We start from the raw sequence: 24,636 nt of genomic DNA on the forward strand, positions 1-24,636 counted from the left end.
AGCGAACTTCGAATGACTGGCGATGTGGGGCGTAGGCATGTAATGGTCATGCCCCGCTTGTGACATCATGGTCACGCCCCCCTCAATGCAAGTCTATGGGAGGGGGCGTGGTCATGACGTCACGAGCGGGGCATGACCGCGAGGTCACGGACCCCCGGCGCTGCATTAGATACTCTAAACGAACGCCGTGTGCAGCAAGGAGATCAGACAGGGTATAAGGGATAAGATGTCTAGGGGCGGAGTACCCCTTTAAGAAACTTCCGCAACTAAACCTCACACCCCCCCCCCCCCCCCCCGACAATAAACCGAACTAGACTATAAGTCAGTAAGTAAAGAGACAGCCTCTATACTCGAAAGAGGAGACGGCCGCATTATGTACCGTAAAAAGGACTGTGAACCCCGAATGGGGCGTCCGCGGGCCAGATCTCCCCCGGTATCTATTTATTCTAAAGTTACAACAGATACCAAATAAAATAAAACAAGATAGAAGAAAAAAAAATTCAATTAAAATAAAATCGCCAAAAAGGTTTTTAAATGTAAAATAAAAAAAATAAAAATAAAATTACATTGTGATATTCTGAATGTGTGAGACCCAAAAGGGCCTACAGGGGGCGCCTGAAGTATTGTACTATATGTGAATTATATATGATGTCATAAAATGGGCGGAGATACAGAGTTCTGTATAAAGTTACACAAATAGGAAATGGAAAAGATGGGAAATATAAAATATGATGATAAAGTGTTAGAGCCGCATAAGTGTGTGAAAAACGTAAAAAAAAACAAAAAACTAATATTTCTGAATTCAAGCGAAGAAGAATGAAAAAGAGAGAAAATCTACGTAACACTAATAGAAGGCGCTGAAGACTTTATTCATTACGACATTATATTATGAACAGGACCGCACTTGAACACCACTTTTACACCAGTTCCATGTGTTTTTGTTTGCGCCAGTTTTTATTGTAAATGTGGCTTAAAGGGGAACTCCAGTGGAAAAACTTTTTTTTTTTTTTTTTTTTGTTAAATCAACTGGTGCCAGAAAGTTAAACAAATTTGTAAATTTCTTCTATTTAAAAATCTTAATTCTTCCAGTACTTATCAGCTGCTGTATGCTCCACAGGAAGTTATTTTCTGTTTGAATTTCTTTTCTGTCTGACCACAGTGCTCTCTGCTGACACCTCTGTCCATGTCAGGAACTGCCCAAAGCAGGAGCAAATCCCCATAGCAAACATATGCTGCTCTGGACAGTTCCTGACATGGACAGAGGTGTCAGCAGAGAGAGCTGTGGTCAGACTGGAAAGAACTACACAACTTCCTGTGGAGCATACAGCAGATGATAAGTACTGGAAGGATTGAGATTTTTACAGAGAAATAATTTACAAATCTGTTTAACTTTCTGGCACCAGTTGATTGAAGAAAAAAAAATATATATATTTTTCACAGGAGTACCCCTTTAAACATGGACAAGTCAATGCCACGCCCCCTTTTGGGGTATGAGAATGAAAATAATCAGGTATGGGGCAGGTAACTAATCTTCCCGGTATAAACATAATAAATCTGTAATTAATTCTACACAATATTATTCTGGAGCATCAGGTATATTAACGGGGTCGGTGTTTCTTTGTGAATTCCCAAATCCAATTTCCATGTAAAACGTTTCCCGCACGCAGATCATCATAGAGGCTTCTTTCCTGTGTGAGTTATCTCATGCTGCTTTAGGTTGTCGTCGGTGACAAAACCTTTCCCACATTCTAAACATGAATACGGCTTCTCTCCTGTATGTGTTCTCTCATGTCTAACTAGACTTGATCTACGGGGAAAACATTTCCCGCATTCCCCACATGGGTACGGCTTCTCTCCCGTGTGGCTCCTCGCATGTTTAACAAGATCCGATTTATACGTAAAACTTTTCCCACATTCCAAACACGAATACGGCTTCTTTCCTGAGTGACCTACCTCATGTCTAAGGAGATCAGACTTTTGCGAAAAACATTTCCCACATTCTAGACATGCAAACGGCTTCATTCCGGTGTGACTTAACTCGTGTCTAGCAAGATCAGACTTTTGAGCAAAAGATTTTGCACATGCTGAACACGTGTACGGCTTCTCCCCCGAATGACTTCTTTCATGTATGACAAGACTCGATTTATGGCCAAAACATTTCCCACAATCGGAACATACAAACGGCTTCTCTCCTGTGTGAATTCTCTCGTGTTTAATCAGCTCCGAATTATATGAAAAACATTCTCCACATTCTGAACATATAAAGGCGTATTTCTTCTTTTCTGGTTGGATTTGTGTGGGGGTAAAAAGATCCGATCTTCTTAAAAAACGCTTTTTCACACTCATCATATCGAATGTTCCCGCCTCTTTCTGGTCTGTATTTGTGGTTACAGCCTGTGGTGGGTCAGGAGAAGGTTCCCTATAATGAGGGGGATTACTAGATGACCGTTTTCTCCTGTGACGTCTTGGATGGAGATCAGGGGTATAGAGGTCGTCTCCTGAGGAGCTCTGCACAGTTTCATTATCTTCTACTTTATCATTCGGGGAGGACATGATTTCTTCAGAATCCTTAGCAGAATCTTCTGTAACAACGGATAGAAAGATTTATATTTCACACCACAAATAAAATTGTATAAAATCAATAAGCAGCCTACAAAATTCTGTCCCTGGTATAGGGGCCTCACAAACCTGCCCTCCCCCATGCCACAGGTCGGCCCCAACTGCTGGAGATGAAGCTCAGACGATACCTTTCCTCAGAATTTTTGGTCATAGACTTATGTCATTTTGGTCTAATGAGAAAAGGGTCACACGTCAAGTTACTTACCTCTCAGGGGCTACAGCACTTGTAAGAACCGTAACTTGGCGTGTGACCCTTTTCTTTTTAGACCAGAATGACTAAAGTCTTAAATGCTGTAGCCCCTGAGAGATCAGAAACTTGGTGTATGACCAATACAGAACTTGGAAAGTAAGTAAATATATCTGGGGTAACACCTCCTGGAATTATTACATACCTGGGATAACACCTCCTGGAATTATTACATACCTGGGGTAACACCTCCTGGAATTATTACATACCTGGGGTAACACCTCCTGGCATTATTACATACCTGGGGAAACACCTCCAGGCATTATTACATACCTGGGGTAACACCTCCTGGAATTATTACATACCTGGGGTAACACCTCCTGGAATTATTACATACCTGGGGAAACACCTCCAGGCATTATTACATACCTGGGGTAACACCTCCTGAAATTTCCTCCTTCACTTCTCTCATACACGGGTGATGGCCCCTCATCCTCTCTTCTTCATCCTCCACTTTATTATTAGTCAGATCTCCCCCCTGATGTGACATATAGAACAATTCACTACAATACAGCAGACAGGAGGAGCAACAGAGACCCCCAAAATCTATGACTGCAGGACCCCCCCTATAGAGATATAGGATCAGCCTCATCTACCTGATGCTTCTCTGAGACATTTCCCTCTGGATAGTCCTGGGAATACAGAGGACGGGGACACCTCTCGGGTGGATTTCTATCAATGACTCCAGCTGTAGGGAACACACAGGGAATGAATACATCAGTGCTGGATAGATTTCTATGTTACTAGGTAGTGAGAGTGATATCGATATATATGTCTCTTCTTACCTTGTGATGTGAGGGGCCGGTGATCCTCCATCATGACTATGTCCTGGTACAGATCCTTGTGTCCTTCTACATACTCCCACTCCTCCATGGAGAAATAGACCGCCACATCCTGACACCTTATAGGAACCTGACACACAATGATACCGTCATCACCAGACCCCTCCATTACTGTATAATGTCCCAGCAGTGTCACCTCTCTAATCATCACCAGACCCCTCCATTACTGTATAATGTCCCAGCAGTGTCACCTCTCCAGTCCTCACCAGACCCCTCCATTACTATATAATGTCCCAGCAGTGTCGCCTCTCCAGTCCTCACCAGACCCCTCCATTACTGTATGATGTCCCAGCAGTGTCACCTCTCCAGTCATCACCAGACCCCTCCATTACTGTATAATGTCCCAGCAGTGTCACCTCTCTAATCATCACCAGATCCCTCCATTACTGTATAATGTCCCAGCAGTGTCACCTCTCCAGTCATTACCAGACCCCTCCATTACTGTATAATGTCCCAGCAGTGTCACCTCTCATCACCAGACCCCTCCATTACTGTATAATGTCCCAGCAGTGTCACCTTTCTAATCATCACCAGACCCCTCCATTACTATATAATGTCCCAGCAGTGTCACCTCTCCAGTCATCACCAGATCCCTCCATTACTGTATGATGTCCCAGCAGTGTCACCTCTCTAATCATCACCAGATCCCTCCATTACTGTATAATGTCCCAGCAGTGTCACCTCTCCTGTCATCACCAGACCTCTCCATTACTGTATAATGTCCCAGCAGTGTCACCTCTCCAGTCATCACCAGACCCCTCCATTACTGTATAATGTCCCAGCAGTGTCACCTCTCTAATCATCACCTGACCCCTCCATTACTGTATAATGTCCCAGCAGTGTCACCTCTCCAGTCATCACCAGACCCCTCCATTACTGTATAATGTCCCAGCAGGGTCACCTCTCCAGTCATCACCAGACCCCTCCATTACTATATAATATCCCAGCAGTGTCACCTCTCCAGTCATCACCAGACCCCTCCATTACTGTATAATATCTCAGCAGTGTCACTTCTCCAGTCATCACCAGACCCCTCCATGACTGTATAATGTCCCAGCAGGGTCACCTCTCTAATCATCACCAGACCCCTCCATTACTGTATAATGTCCCAGCACTGTCACCTCTCTAATCATCACCAGACCCCTCCATTACTGTATAATGTCCAGCAGTGTCACCTCTCCAGTCATCACCAGACCCCTCAATTACTATATAATGTCCCAGCAGTGTCGCCTCTCCAGTCATCACCAGACCCCTCCATTACTATATAATGTCCCAGCAGTGTCACCTCTCCAGTCATCACCAGACCCCTCCATTACTGTATAATGTTCCAGCAGTGTCATCTCTCCAGTAATCACCAGACCCCTCCATTACTGTATAATGTCCCAGCAGTGTCACCTCTCTAATCATCACCAGACCCCTCCATTACTGTATAATGTCCAGCAGTGTCACCTCTCTATTCATCACCAGACCCCTCCATTACTATATAATGTCCCAGCAGTGTCACCTCTCCAGTCACCACCAGACCCCTCCATTACTATATAATGTCCCAGCAGTGTCACCTCTCCAGTCACCACCAGACCCCTCCATTACTATATAATGTCCAGCAGTGTCACCTCTCTAATCATCACCAGACCCCTCCATTACTGTATAATGTCCCAGCAGGGTCACCTCTCCAGTCATCAACAGACCCCTCCATTACTATATAATGTCCCAGCAGTGTCACCTCTCCAGTCATCAATATGATACATCATAAAGGGACCACATCATATATCACATAAACATCCTCACTTATTATATATATATATCATACAGGGATCACATCATATATCACATACACATCCTCACTTATTATATAGATCATACAGGGATCACATCATACATCACATACACATCCTCACTTATTATATATATCATACAGGGATCACATCATATATCACATACACATCCTCACTTATTATATATATATATCATACAGGGATCACATCATATATCACATACACATCCTCACTTATTATATATATCATACAGGGATCACATCTTATATCACATACACATCCTCACTTATTATATATATCATACAGGGATCACATCATATATCACATACACATCCTCACTTATTATATATATCATACAGGGATCACATCATATATCACATACACATCCTCACTTATTAAATAGATCATACAGGGATCACATCATACATCACATACACATCCTCACTTATTATATATATCATACAGGGATCACATCATATATCACATACACATCCTCACTTATTATATATATATCATACAGGGATCACATCATATATCACATACACATCCTCACTTATTATATATATTATACAGGGATCACCTCATTTATCACATACACATCCTCACTTATTATATATATATCATACAGGGATCACATCATATATCACATACACATCCTCACTTATTATATATATCATACAGGGATCACATCATATATCCCATACACATCCTCACTTATTATATATATATATATATATATATCATACAGGGATCACATCATATATCACATACACATCCTCACTTATTATATATATCATACAGGGATCACATCATATATCACATACACATCCTCACTTATATATATATATCATACAGGGATCACATCATATATCACATACACATCCTCACTTATTATATATATCATACAGGGATCACGTCATATATCACATACACATCCTCACTTATTATATATATATCATACAGGGATCACATCATATATCACATACACATCCTCACTTATTATATATATCATACAGGGATCACATCATGTATCACATACACATCCTCACTTATTATATATATTATACAGGGGTCACATCATATATCACATACACATCCTCACTTATTATATATATCATACAGGGATCACATCATATATCACATACACATCCTCACTTATTATATATATCATACAGGGATCAAATCATATATCCCATACACATCCTCACTTATTATATATATATATATATATATATATATATATCATACAGGGATCACATCATATATCACATACACATCCTCACTTATTATATATATCATACAGGGATCACATCATATATCACATACACATCCTCACTTATTATATATATATCATACAGGGATCACATCATATATCACATACACATCCTCACTTATATATATATATATATATATCATACAGGGACCACATCATATATCACATACACATCCTCACTTATTATATATATCATACAGGGATCACATCTTATATCACATACACATCCTCACTTATTATATATATATCATACAGGGATCACATCATATATCACATACACATCCTCACTTATTATATATATCATACAGGGATCACATCATATATCACATACACATCCTCACTTATTATATATATCATACAGGGATCACATCATATATCACATACACATCCTCACTTATATATATATCATACAGGGATCACATCATATATCACATACACATCCTCACTTATTATATATATCATACAGAGATCACATCATATACCACATACACATCCTCACTTATTATATATATCATACAGGGATCACATCATATATCACATACACATCCTCACATATATATATCATACAGGGATCACATCTTATATCACATACACATTCTCACTTATTATATATATATATCATACAGGGATCACATCATATATCACATACACATCCTCACTTATTATATATATATCATACAGGGATCACATCATATATCACATACACATCATCACTTATTATATATATCATACAGGGATCACATCATATATCACATACACATCCTCACTTATTATATATATCATACAGGGGTCACATCATATATCACATACACATCCTCACTTATATATATATATATCATACAGGGATCACATCATATGTCACATACACATCCTCACTTATATATATATATATAATACAGGGATCACATCATATATCACATACACATCCTCACTTATTATATATATCATACAGGGATCACATCAAATATCACATACACATCCTCACTTATTATATATATCATACAGGGATCACATCATATATCACATACACATCCTCACTTATTATATATATCATACAGAGATCACATCATATATCACATACACATCCTCACTTATTATATATATCATACAGGGATCACATCATATATCACATACACATCCTCACTTATTATATATATCATACAGGGATCACATCATATATCACATACACATCCTCACTTATTATATATATCATACAGAGATCACATCATATATCACATACACATCCTCACTTATTATATATATCATACAGGGATCACATCATATATCACATACACATCCTCACTTATTATATATATCATACAGGGGTCACATCATATATCACATACACATCCTCACTTATTATATATCATACAGGGATCACATCATATGTCACATACACATCCTCACTTATTATATATCATACAGGGGCCACATCATATATCACACACACATCCTCACTTATCATATATATATATCATACAGGGATCACATCATATATCACATACACATCCTCACTTATTATATATATATCATACAGGGATCACATCATATATCACATACACATCATCACTTATTATATATATCATACAGGGGTCACATCATATGTCACATACACATCATCACTTATTATATATATATATATATATATATATATATCATACAGGGGTCACATCATATATCACATACACATCCTCACTTATTATATATATATATATCATACAGGGATCACATCATATATCACATACACATCCTCACTTATTATATATATATCATACAGGGATCACATCATATATCACATACACATCCTCACTTATTATATATATCATACAGGGATCACATCATATATCACATACACATCCTCACTTATTATATATATCATACAGGGATCACATCATATATCACATACACATCCTCACTTATTATATATATATCATACAGGGATCACATCATATATCACATACACATCCTCACTTATTATATATATCATACAGGGATCACATCATATATCACATACACATCCTCACTTATTATATATATCATAGAGGGGTCACATCATATATCACATACACATCCTCACTTATTATATATATTATACAGGGGTCACATCATATATCACATACACATCCTCACTTATTATATATATTATACAGGGGTCACATCATATATCACATACACATCCTCACTTATTATATATATCATACAGGGATCACATCATATATCACATACACATCCTCACTTATTATATATATCATACAGGGATCAAATCATATATCCCATACACATCCTCACTTATTATATATATATATATATATATATATCATACAGGGACCACATCATATATCACATACACATCCTCACTTATTATATATATCATACAGGGATCACATCATATATCACATACACATCCTCACTTATTATATATATATATCATACAGGGATCACATCATATATCACATACACATCCTCACTTATTATATATATCATACAGGGATCACATCTTATATCACATACACATCCTCACTTATTATATATATATATCATACAGGGATCACATCATATATCACATACACATCCTCACTTATTATATATATATATCATACAGGGATCACATCATATATCACATATATAATAAGTGAGGATGTGTATGTGATATATGATGTGACCCCTGTATGATATATATATAATAAGTGAGGATGTGTATGTAAAATATGATGTGCTCCCTGTATGATATATATAAGTGGGGATGTGTATGTGACATATGATGTGATCCCTGTATGATATATATATAATAAGTGAGGATGTGTATGTGATATATGATGTGATCCCTGTATGATATATATATAATAAGTGAGGATGTGTATGTGATATATGATGTGACCCCTGTATGATATATATATATAATAAGTGAGGATGTGTATGTGATATATGATGTGACCCCTGTATGATATATATATAATAAGTGAGGATGTGTATGTAAAATATGATGTGCTCCCTGTATGATATATATAAGTGGGGATGTGTATGTGACATATGATGTGATCCCTGTATGATATATATATAATAAGTGAGGATGTGTATGTGATATATGATGTGACCCCTGTATAATATATATATAAGTGAGGATGTGTATGTGATATATGATGTGATCCCTGTATGATATATATATAATAAGTGAGGATGTGTATGTGATATATGATGTGATCCCTGTATGATATATATATATAATAAGTGAGGATGTGTATGTGATATATGATGTGACCCCTGTATAATATATATAATAAGTGAGGATGTGTATGTGATATATGATGTGATCCCTGTATGATATATATATAAGTGAGGATGTGTATGTGATATATGATGTGATCCCTGTATGATATATATAATAAGTGAGGATGTGTATGTGATATATGATGTGATCCCTGTATGATATATATATATCACATACACATCCTCACTTATTATATATATCATACAGGGATCACATCATATATCACATACACATCCTCACTTATATATATATCATACAGGGATCACATCATATATCACATACACATCCTCACTTATTATATATATATCATACAGGGATCACATCATATATCACATACACATCCTCACTTATTATATATATATCATACAGGGATCACATCATATATCACATACACATCCTCACTTATTATATATATTATACAGGGGTCACATCATATATCACATACACATCCTCACTTATTATATCATACAGGGATCACATCATATATCACATACACATCCTCACTTATTATATATATTATACAGGGGTCACATCATATATCACATACACATCCTCACTTATTATATATATATCATACAGGGATCACATCATATATCACATACACATCCTCACTTATATATATATTATACAGGGGTCACATCATATATCACATACACATCCTCACTTATTATATATATATCATACAGGGATCACATCATATATCACATACACATCCTCACTTATTATATATATCATACAGGGATCACATCATATATCACATACACATCCTCACTTATATATATAATACAGGGATCACATCATATATCACATACACATCCTCACTTATTATATATATCATACAGGGATCACATCATATATCACATACACATCCTCACTTATTATATATATCATACAGGGATCACATCATATATCACATACACATCCTCACTTATTATATATATCATACAGGGGTCACATCATATATCACATACACATCCTCACTTATTATATATCATACAGGGATCACATCATATGTCACATACACATCCTAACTTATTATATATCATACAGGGGCCACATCATATATCACACACACATCCTCACTTATCATATATATATCATACAGGGATCACATCATATATCACATACACATCCTCACTTATTATATATATATCATACAGGGATCACATCATATATCACATACACATCATCACTTATTATATATATCATACAGGGGTCACATCATATATCACATACACATCCTCACTTATTATATATATCATACAGGGATCACATCATATATCACATACACATCCTCACTTATTATATATATCATACAGGGATCACATCATATAGCACATACACATCCTCACTTATTATATATATCATACAGAGATCACATCATATGTCACATACACATCCTCACTTATTATATATATCATACAGGGATCACATCATATATCACATACACATCCTCACTTATATATATATCATACAGGGATCACATCATATATCACATACACATCCTCACTTATTATATATATCATACAGGGATCACATCATATATCACATACACATCCTCACTTATATATATATATCATACAGGGATCACATCATATATCACATACACATCCTCACTTATATGATGTGATCCCTGTATGATATATATATAAGTGAGGATGTGTATGTGATATATGATGTGATCCCTGTATGATATATATATATATAAGTGAGGATGTGTATGTGATATATGATGTGATCCCTGTATGATATATATATAATAAGTGAGGATGTGTATGTGATATATGATGTGATCCCTGTATGATATATATATAAGTGAGGATGTGTATGTGATATATGATGTGATCCCTGTATGATATATATATAATAAGTGAGGATGTGTATGTGATATATGATGTGATCCCTGTATGATATATATATAATAAGTGATGATGTATATGTGATATATGATGTGACCCCTGTATGATATATATATAATAAGTGAGGATGTGTATGTGATATATGATGTGATCCCTGTATGATATATATAATAAGTGAGGATGTGTATGTGATATATGATGTGACCCCTGTATGATATATATATAAGTGAGGATGTGTATGTGATATATGATGTGACCCCTGTATAATATATATAATAAGTGAGGATGTGTATGTGATATATGATGTGATCCCTGTATGATATAATAAGTGAGGATGTGTATGTGATATATGATGTGACCCCTGTATGATATATATATATAATAAGTGAGGATGTGTATGTGATATATGATGTGATCCCTGTATGATATATATATATAATAAGTGAGGATGTGTATGTGATATATGATGTGACCCCTGTATAATATATATAATAAGTGAGGATGTGTATGTGATATATGATGTGATCCCTGTATGATATATATATAAGTGAGGATGTGTATGTGATATATGATGTGATCCCTGTATGATATATATAATAAGTGAGGATGTGTATGTGATATATGATGTGATCCCTGTATGATATATATATATCACATACACATCCTCACTTATTATATATATCATACAGGGATCACATCATATATCACATACACATCCTCACTTATATATATATCATACAGGGATCACATCATATATCACATACACATCCTCACTTATTATATATATATCATACAGGGATCACATCATATATCACATACACATCCTCACTTATTATATATATATCATACAGGGATCACATCATATATCACATACACATCCTCACTTATTATATATATTATACAGGGGTCACATCATATATCACATACACATCCTCACTTATTATATCATACAGGGATCACATCATATATCACATACACATCCTCACTTATTATATATATTATACAGGGGTCACATCATATATCACATACACATCCTCACTTATTATATATATATCATACAGGGATCACATCATATATCACATACACATCCTCACTTATATATATATTATACAGGGGTCACATCATATCACATACACATCCTCACTTATTATATATATATTATACAGGGATCACATCATATATCACATACACATCCTCACTTATTATATATATATTATACAGGGATCACATCATATATCACATACACATCCTCACTTATTATATATATATTATACAGGGATCACATCATATATCACATACACATCCTCACTTATTATATATATATCATACAGGGATCACATCATATATCACATACACATCCTCACTTATTATATATATCATACAGGGATCACATCATATATCACATACACATCCTCACTTATTATATATATATCATACAGGGGTCACATCATATATCACATACACATCCTCACTTATTATATATCATACAGGGATCACATCATATGTCACATACACATCCTCACTTATTATATATCATACAGGGATCACATCATATATCACATACACATCCTCACTTATTATATATATCATACAGGGATCACATCATATATCACATACACATCCTCACTTATATATATCATACAGGGATCACATCATATATCACATACACATCCTCACTTATTATATATATTATACAGGGGTCACATCATATATCACATACACATCCTCACTTATTATATATATATCATACAGGGATCACATCATATATCACATACACATCATCACTTATTATATATATCATACAGGGGTCACATCATATGTCACATACACATCCTCACTTATTATATATATATATATCATACAGGGATCACATCATATATCACATACACATCCTCACTTATTATATATATATCATACAGGGATCACATCATATATCACATACACATCCTCACTTATTATATATATCATACAGGGATCACATCATATATCACATACACATCCTCACTTATTATATATATCATAGAGGGGTCACATCATATATCACATACACATCCTCACTTATTATATATATTATAAAGGGGTCACATCATATATCACATACACATCCTCACTTATTATATATATTATACAGGGGTCACATCATATATCACATACACATCCTCACTTATTATATATATCATACAGGGATCACATCATATATCACATACACATCCTCACTTATTATATATATCATACAGGGATCAAATCATATATCCCATACACATCCTCACTTATTATATATATATATATATATATATATATATATATCATACAGGGATCACATCATATATCACATACACATCCTCACTTATTATATATATCATACAGGGATCACATCATATATCACATACACATCCTCACTTATTATATATATATCATACAGGGGTCACATCATATATCACATACACATCCTCACTTATTATATATATCATACAGGGGTCACATCATATATCACATACACATCCTCACTTATTATATATATATCATACAGGGATCACATCATATGTCACATACACATCCTCACTTATTATATATGTGATATATGATGTGATCCCTGTATGATATATATATATAATAAGTGAGGATGTGTATGTGATATATGATGTGATCCCTGTATGATATATATATATAATAAGTGAGGATGTGTATGTGATATAAGATGTGATCCCTGTATGATATATATAATAAGTGAGGATGTGTATGTGATATATGATGTGATCCCTGTATGATATATATATATAATAAGTGAGGATGTGTATGTGATATAAGATGTGATCGCTGTATGATATATATAATAAGTGAGGATGTGTATGTGATATATGATGTGGTCCCTGTATGATATATATATAATAAGTGAGGATGTGTATGTGATATATGATGTGATCCCTGTATGATATATATAATAAGTGAGGATGTGTATGTGATATATGATGTGATCCCTGTATGATATATATAATAAGTGAGGATGTGTATGTGCTATATGATGTGATCCCTGTATGATATATATAATAAGTGAGGATGTGTATGTGATATATGATGTGATCCCTGTATGATATATATAATAAGTGAGGATGTGTATGTGATATATGATGTGGTCCCTGTATGATATATATATATAATAAGTGAGGATGTGTATGTGATATAAGATGTGATCCCTGTATGATATATATATATATAAGTGAGGATGTGTATGGGATATATGATTTGATCCCTGTATGATATATATAATAAGTGAGGATGTGTATGTGATATATGATGTGATCCCTGTATGATATATATAATAAGTGAGGATGTGTATGTGATATATGATGTGACCCCTGTATAATATATATAATAAGTGAGGATGTGTATGTGATATATGATGTGACCCCTGTATAATATATATAATAAGTGAGGATGTGTATGTGATATATGATGTGACCCCTCTATGATATATATAATAAGTGAGGATGTGTATGTGATATATGATGTGATCCCTGTATGATATATATAATAAGTGAGGATGTGTATGTGATATATGATGTGATCCCTGTATGATATATATATAATAAGTGAGGATGTGTATGTGATATATGATGTGATCCCTGTATGATATATATATATATAATAAGTGAGGATGTGTATGTGACATATGATGTGACCCCTGTATGATATATATAATAAGTGATGATGTGTATGTGATATATGATGTGATCCCTGTATGATATATATATAATAAGTGAGGATGTGTATGTGATATATGATGTGACCCCTGTATAATATATATAATAAGTGAGGATGTGTATGTGATATATGATGTGATCCCTGTATGATATATATAAGTGAGGATGTGTATGTGATATATGATGTGATCCCTGTATGATATATATAATAAGTGAGGATGTGTATGTGATATATGATGTGATCCCTGTATGATATATAATAAGTGAGGATGTGTATGTGACATATGATGTGATCCCTGTATGATATATAATAAGTGAGGATGTGTATGTGATATATGATGTGACCCCTGTATGATATATATATAATAAGTGAGGATGTGTATGTGATATATGATGTGATCCCTGTATGATATATATAATAAGTGAGGATGTGTATGTGATATATGATGTGACCCCTGTATGATATATATATAATAAGTGAGGATGTGTATGTAACATATGATGTGCTCCCTGTATGATATATATAAGTGAGGATGTGTATGTTACATACGATGTGAACCCTGTATGATATATATATAATAAGTGAGGATGTGTATGTGACATGTGATGTGACCCCTGTATGATATATATAATAAGTGAGGATGTGTATATCATACAGGGGTCACATCATATATCACATACACATCCTCACTTATATATATATATATCATACAGGGATCACATCATATGTCACATACACATCCTCACTTATTATATATATCATACAGGGATCACATCATATATCACATACACATCCTCACTTATTATATATATCATACAGGGATCACATCATATATCACATACACATCCTCACTTATATATATAATACAGGGATCACATCATATATCACATACACATCCTCACTTATTATATATATATATATATCATACAGGGGTCACATCATATATCACATACACATCCTCACTTATTATATATCATACAGGGATCACATCATATGTCACATACACATCCTAACTTATTATATATCATACAGGGGCCACATCATATATCACACACACATCCTCACTTATATATATATATCATACAGGGATCACATCATATATCACATACACATCCTCACTTATTATATATATATCATACAGGGATCACATCATATATCACATACACATCATCACTTATTATATATATCATACAGGGGTCACATCATATATCACATACACATCCTCACTTATTATATATATCATACAGGGATCACATCATATATCACATACACATCCTCACTTATTATATATATCATACAGGGATCACATCATATAGCACATACACATCCTCACTTATTATATATATCATACAGAGATCACATCATATATCACATACACATCCTCACTTATTATATATATCATACAGGGATCACATCATATATCACATACACATCCTCACTTATTATATATATCATACAGGGATCACATCATATAGCACATACACATCCTCACTTATTATATATATATCATACAGGGATCACATCATATATCACATACACATCCTCACTTATTATATATATCATACAGGGATCACATCATATATCACATACACATCCTCACTTATATATATATATATATCATACAGGGATCACATCATATATCACATACACATCCTCACTTATATATATATCATACAGGGATCACATCATATAAGTGAGGATGTGTATGTGATATATGATGTGATCCCTGTATGATATATATATAATAAGTGAGGATGTGTATGTGATATATGATGTGATCCCTGTATGATATATATATAATAAGTGATGATGTATATGTGATATATGATGTGACCCCTGTATGATATATATATAATAAGTGAGGATGTGTATGTGATATATGATGTGATCCCTGTATGATATATATAATAAGTGAGGATGTGTATGTGATATATGATGTGACCCCTGTATGATATATATATAAGTGAGGATGTGTATGTGATATATGATGTGACCCCTGTATAATATATATAATAAGTGAGGATGTGTATGTGATATATGATGTGATCCCTGTATGATATAATAAGTGAGGATGTGTATGTGATATATGATGTGATCCCTGTATGATATATATAATAAGTGAGGATGTGTATGTGATATATGATGTGATCCCTGTATGATATATATATATATAATAAGTGAGGATGTGTATGTGATATATGATGTGACCCCTGTATAATATATATAATAAGTGAGGATGTGTATGTGATATATGATGTGATCCCTGTATGATATATATATAAGTGAGGATGTGTATGTGATATATGATGTGATCCCTGTATGATATATATAATAAGTGAGGATGTGTATGTGATATATGATGTGATCCCTGTATGATATATATATATCACATACACATCCTCACTTATATATATATCATACAGGGATCACATCATATATCACATACACATCCTCACTTATTATATATATTATACAGGGGTCACATCATATATCACATACACATCCTCACTTATTATATATATATCATACAGGGATCACATCATATATCACATACACATCCTCACTTATTATATATATCATACAGGGATCACATCATATATCACATACACATCCTCACTTATTATATCATACAGGGATCACATCATATATCACATACACATCCTCACTTATTATATATATTATACAGGGGTCACATCATATATCACATACACATCCTCACTTATATATATATCATACAGGGGTCACATCATATATCACATACACATCCTCACTTATTATATATATCATACAGGGATCACATCATATATCACATACACATCCTCACTTATTATATATATATCATACAGGGGTCACATCATATATCACATATACATCATCACTTATTATATATATATCATACAGGGATCACATCATATATCACATACACATCCTCACTTATTATATATATATATCATACAGGGATCACATCATATATCACATACACATCCTCACTTATTATATATATATCATACAGGGATCACATCATATATCACATACACATCCTCACTTATTATATATATCATACAGGGATCACATCATATATCACATACACATCCTCACTTATTATATATATATCATACAGGGATCACATCATATATCACATACACATCCTCACTTATTATATATATATCATACAGGGATCACATCATATATCACATACACATCCTCACTTATATATATATTATACAGGGGTCACATCATATATCACATACACATCCTCACTTATTATATATATATCATACAGGGATCACATCATATATCACATACACATCCTCACTTATTATATATCATACAGGGATCACATCATATATCACATACACATCCTCACTTATTATATATATATATCATACAGGGATCACATCATATATCACATACACATCCTCACTTATTATATATATCATACAGGGATCACATCATATATCACATACACATCCTCACTTATTATATATATATCATACAGGGATCACATCATATATCACATACACATCCTCACTTATTATATATCATACAGGGATCACATCATATATCACATACACATCCTCACTTATTATATATATATATCATACAGGGATCACATCATATATCACATACACATCCTCACTTATTATATATATCATACAGGGATCACATCATATATCACATACACATCCTCACTTATTATATATATCATACAGGGATCACATCATATATCACATACACATCCTCACTTATTATATATATATCATACAGGGATCACATCATATATCACATACACATCCTCACTTATTATATATATATCATACAGGGATCACATCATATATCACATACACATCCTCACTTATATATATATCATACAGGGATCACATCATATATCACATACACATCCTCACTTATTATATATATATCATACAGGGATCACATCATATATCACATACACATCCTCACTTATTATATATATATATATATCATACAGGGATCACATCATATATCACATACACATCCTCACTTATTATATATATATCATACAGGGATCACATCATATATCACATACACATCCTCACTTATTATATATATATATATATCATACAGGGGTCACATCATATATCACATACACATCCTCACTTATTATATATATCATACAGGGATCACATTATATATCACATACACATCCTCACTTATTATATATATCATACAGGGATCACATCATATATCACATACACATCCTCACTTATTATATATATATATATATATATATATATATCATACAGGGATCACATCATATATCACATACACATCCTCACTTATTATATATATATCATACAGGGATCACATCATATATCACATACACATCCTCACTTATTATATATATATATATATCATACAGGGGTCACATCATATATCACATACACATCCTCACTTATTATATATATCATACAGGGATCACATTATATATCACATACACATCCTCACTTATTATATATATCATACAGGGATCACATCATATGTCACATACACATCCTCACTTATTATATATATCATACAGGGATCACATCATATATCACATACACATCCTCACTTATTATATATATATATCATACAGGGATCACATCATATATCACATATACATCCTCACTTATTATATATATATATATCATACAGGGATCACATCATATATCACATACACATCCTCACTTATTATATATATCATACAGGGATCACATCATATGTCACATACACATCCTCACTTATTATATATATATCATACAGGGATCACATCATATGTCACATACACATCCTCACTTATTATATATATATCATACAGGGATCACATCATATATCACATACACATCCTCACTTATTATATATATCATACAGGGATCACATCATATATCACATACACATCCTCACTTATTATATATATATCATACAGGGGTCACATCATATATCACATACACATCCTCACTTATTATATATATATATCATACAGGGGTCACATCATATATCACATACACATCCTCACTTATTATATATATATCATACAGGGATCACATCATATATCACATACACATCCTCACTTATATATATCATACAGGGATCACATCATATATCACATACACATCCTCACTTATTATATATATATATCATACAGGGATCACATCATATGTCACATACACATCCTCACTTATTATATATATATCATACAGGGAACACATCATATATCACATACACATCCTCACTTATTATATATCATACAGGGATCACATCATATGTCACATACACATCCTCACTTATTATATATATCATACAGGGGTCACATCAAATATCACATACACATCCTCACTTATATATATCATACAGGGGTCACATCATATATCACATACACATCCTCACTTATTATATATATATATCATACAGGGATCACATCATATATCACATACACATCCTCACTTATATATATCATACAGGGATCACATCATATATCACATACACATCCTCACTTATATATATATATATATCATATAGGGATCACATCATATATCACATACACATCCTCACTTATTATATATATATCATACAGGGATCACATCATATATCACATACACATCCTCACTTATTATATATATTATACAGGGATCACATCATATATCACATACACATCCTCACTTATTATATATATCATACAGGGGTCACATCATATATCACATACACATCCTCACTTATATATATATATATATCATACAGGGACCACATCATATATCACATACACATCCTCACTTATTATATATATCATACAGGGATCACATCATATATCACATACACATCCTCACTTATTATATATATCATACAGGGGTCACATCATATATCACATACACATCCTCACTTATTATATATATATCATATAGGGGTCACATCATATATCACATACACATCCTCACTTATTATATATATATATTATACAGGGATCACATCATATATCACATACACATCCTCACTTATTATATATATATCATACAGGGATCACATCATATATCACATACACATCCTCACTTATTATATATATATATTATACAGGGATCACATCATATATCACATACACATCCTCACTTATATATATCATACAGGGATCACATCATATATCACATACACATCCTCACTTATTATATATATCATACAGGGATCACATCATATATCACATACACATCCTCACTTATTATATATATCATACAGGGGTCACATCATATATCACATACACATCCTCACTTATTATATATATATATCATACAGGGATCACATCATATATCACATACACATCCTCACTTATATATATATATCATACAGGGATCACATCATATATCACATACACATCCTCACTTATTATATATATCATACAGGGATCACATCATATATCACATACACATCCTCACTTATTATATATATATCATACAGGGATCACATCATATATCCCATACACATCCTCACTTATATATATATCATACAGGGATCACATTATATATCACATACACATCCTCACTTATATATATATCATACAGGGATCACATTATATATCACATACACATCCTCACTTATATATATATCATACAGGGATCACATCATATATCACATACACATCCTCACTTATTATATATATATCATACAGGGATCACATCATATATCACATACACATCCTCACTTATTATATATATATCATACAGGGATCACATCATATATCACATACACATCCTCACTTATATATATCATACAGGGGTCACATCATATATCACATACACATCCTCACTTATTATATATATCATACAGGGATCACATCATATATCACATACACATCCTCACTTATTATATATATCATACAGGGATCACATCATATATCACATACACATCCTCACTTATTATATATATCATACAGGGATCACATCATATATCACATACACATCCTCACTTATTATATATATCATACAGGGATCACATCATATATCACATACACATCCTCACTTATATATATAATACAGGGATCACATCATATATCACATACACATCCTCACTTATTATATATATCATACAGGGGTCACATCATATATCACATACACATCCTCACTTATTATATATCATACAGGGATCACATCATATGTCACATACACATCCTCACTTATATATATCATACAGGGATCACATCATATATCACATACACATCCTCACTTATTATATATATCATACAGGGATCACATCATATGTCACATACACATCCTCACTTATATATATATATATCATACAGGGATCACATCATATATCACATACACATCCTCACTTATTATATATATCATACAGGGATCACATCATATATCACATACACATCCTCACTTATTTTATATATATCATACAGGGACCACATCATATATCACATACACATCCTCACTTATTATATATATATATCATACAGGGATCACATCATATATCACATACACATCCTCACTTATTATATATATATCATACAGGGCTCACATCATATATCACATACACATCCTCACTTATTATATATATATCATACAGGGCTCACATCATATATCACATACACATCCTCACTTATTATATATATCATACAGGGATCACATCATATATCAGATACACATCCTCACTTATTATATATATCATACAGGGATCACATCATATATCACATACACATCCTCACTTATTATATATATCATACAGGGATCACATCATATATCACATACACATCCTCACTTAGTATATATATATATCATACAGGGATCACATCATATATCACATACACATCCTCACTTATATATATCATACAGGGATCACATCATATATCACATACACATCCTCACTTATATATATATCATACAGGGATCACATCATATGTCACATACACATCCTCACTTATATATATATATATCATACAGGGATCACATCATATATCACATACACATCCTCACTTATTATATATATCATACAGGGATCACATCATATATCACATACACATCCTCACTTATTATATATATCATACAGGGATCACATCATATATCACATACACATCCTCACTTATTATATATATCATACAGGGATCACATCATATATCACATACACTTCCTCACTTATTATATATATCATACAGGGATCACATCATATATCACATACACATCCTCACTTATTATATATATATCATACAGGGATCACATCATATATCACATACACATCCTCACTTATTATATAGATCATACAGGGATCACATCATATATCACATACACATCCTCACTTATTATATATCATACAGGGGTCACATCATATATCACATACACATCCTCACTTATTATATATATCATACAGGGGTCACATCATATATCACATACACATCCTCACTTATTATATATATCATACAGGGATCACATCATATATCACATACACATCCTCACTTATTATATATATATCATACAGGGATCACATCATATATCACATACACATCCTCACTTATTATATATATATATATCATACAGGGATCACATCATATATCACATACACATCCTCACTTATTATATATATATCATACAGGGATCACATCATATATCACATACACATCCTCACTTATTATATATATATATATCATACAGGGATCACATCATATATCACATACACATCCTCACTTATTATATATATATCATACAGGGATCACATCATATATCACATATACATCCTCACTTATATATATATCATACAGGGATCACATCATATATCACATACACAATTATTATATATAGTATAATCTTCTCCACTATTGTCTGACCAATGGATTACTGGGGTGTGAGTTGAACCCTTAGATCTCATATAAACTCACCAGACAACTAGAGAATCACTGAGGAGCAGAGACTGCGAACAGGACCTGATCCGAATCTGCTTGATGCGGGAGGTGAAGGACCTGTGATGATGTCACAATCATGTGATCGGAATATTTGTGGGCGGAGCTCAGCAGGATAGAAGAGAATCCGGCTGAAGGACCAATTA

General features: G+C 33.3%; 1 protein-coding gene across 2 annotated transcripts; it reads right to left on the reverse strand.

The window, feature by feature from the left end:
- Positions 1 to 288: 288 nt before the first annotated feature.
- On the reverse strand, positions 289 to 24,608 carry LOC130297996 (zinc finger protein 501-like). Of its 2 annotated transcripts, none has more exons than XM_056550874.1 (5): positions 24,470 to 24,608; positions 3,652 to 3,778; positions 3,463 to 3,554; positions 3,236 to 3,344; positions 289 to 2,579 (listed from the first exon to the last, which is right to left on the reverse strand). In XM_056550874.1, the coding sequence occupies exons 2-5, from the start codon at positions 3,737 to 3,739 to the stop codon at positions 1,672 to 1,674; spliced, it is 1,197 nt and encodes a 398-aa protein (XP_056406849.1). In that variant the 5' UTR covers positions 3,740 to 3,778; positions 24,470 to 24,608; the 3' UTR covers positions 289 to 1,671. The 2 variants fall into 2 exon arrangements, with proteins under 2 accessions (XP_056406849.1, XP_056406848.1); XM_056550873.1 differs by having other exon boundaries at positions 1,086 to 2,582; positions 24,470 to 24,606.
- Between the last annotated feature and the right edge of the window lie 28 nt (positions 24,609 to 24,636).

Source organism: Hyla sarda, assembly GCF_029499605.1.
Source record: "Hyla sarda isolate aHylSar1 chromosome 1 unlocalized genomic scaffold, aHylSar1.hap1 SUPER_1_unloc_14, whole genome shotgun sequence".
Classification (NCBI taxonomy): domain Eukaryota; kingdom Metazoa; phylum Chordata; class Amphibia; order Anura; family Hylidae; genus Hyla; species Hyla sarda.

What these genes read in the sequence shown, in the direction of transcription:
- LOC130297996 (XM_056550873.1), bottom strand. Translation starts at nt 3,739, where the DNA reads ATGGAGGAGTGGGAGTATGTAGAAGGACACAAGGATCTGTACCAGGAC. An exon ending in CCGGCCCCTCACATCACAAG is followed by an intron (nt 3,555 to 3,651) that starts GTAAGAAGAGAC and finishes TGTTCCCTACAG; the next exon opens with CTGGAGTCATTGATAGAAAT. An exon ending in ATGTCTCAGAGAAGCATCAG is followed by an intron (nt 3,345 to 3,462) that starts GTAGATGAGGCT and finishes ATGTCACATCAG; the next exon opens with GGGGGAGATCTGACTAATAA.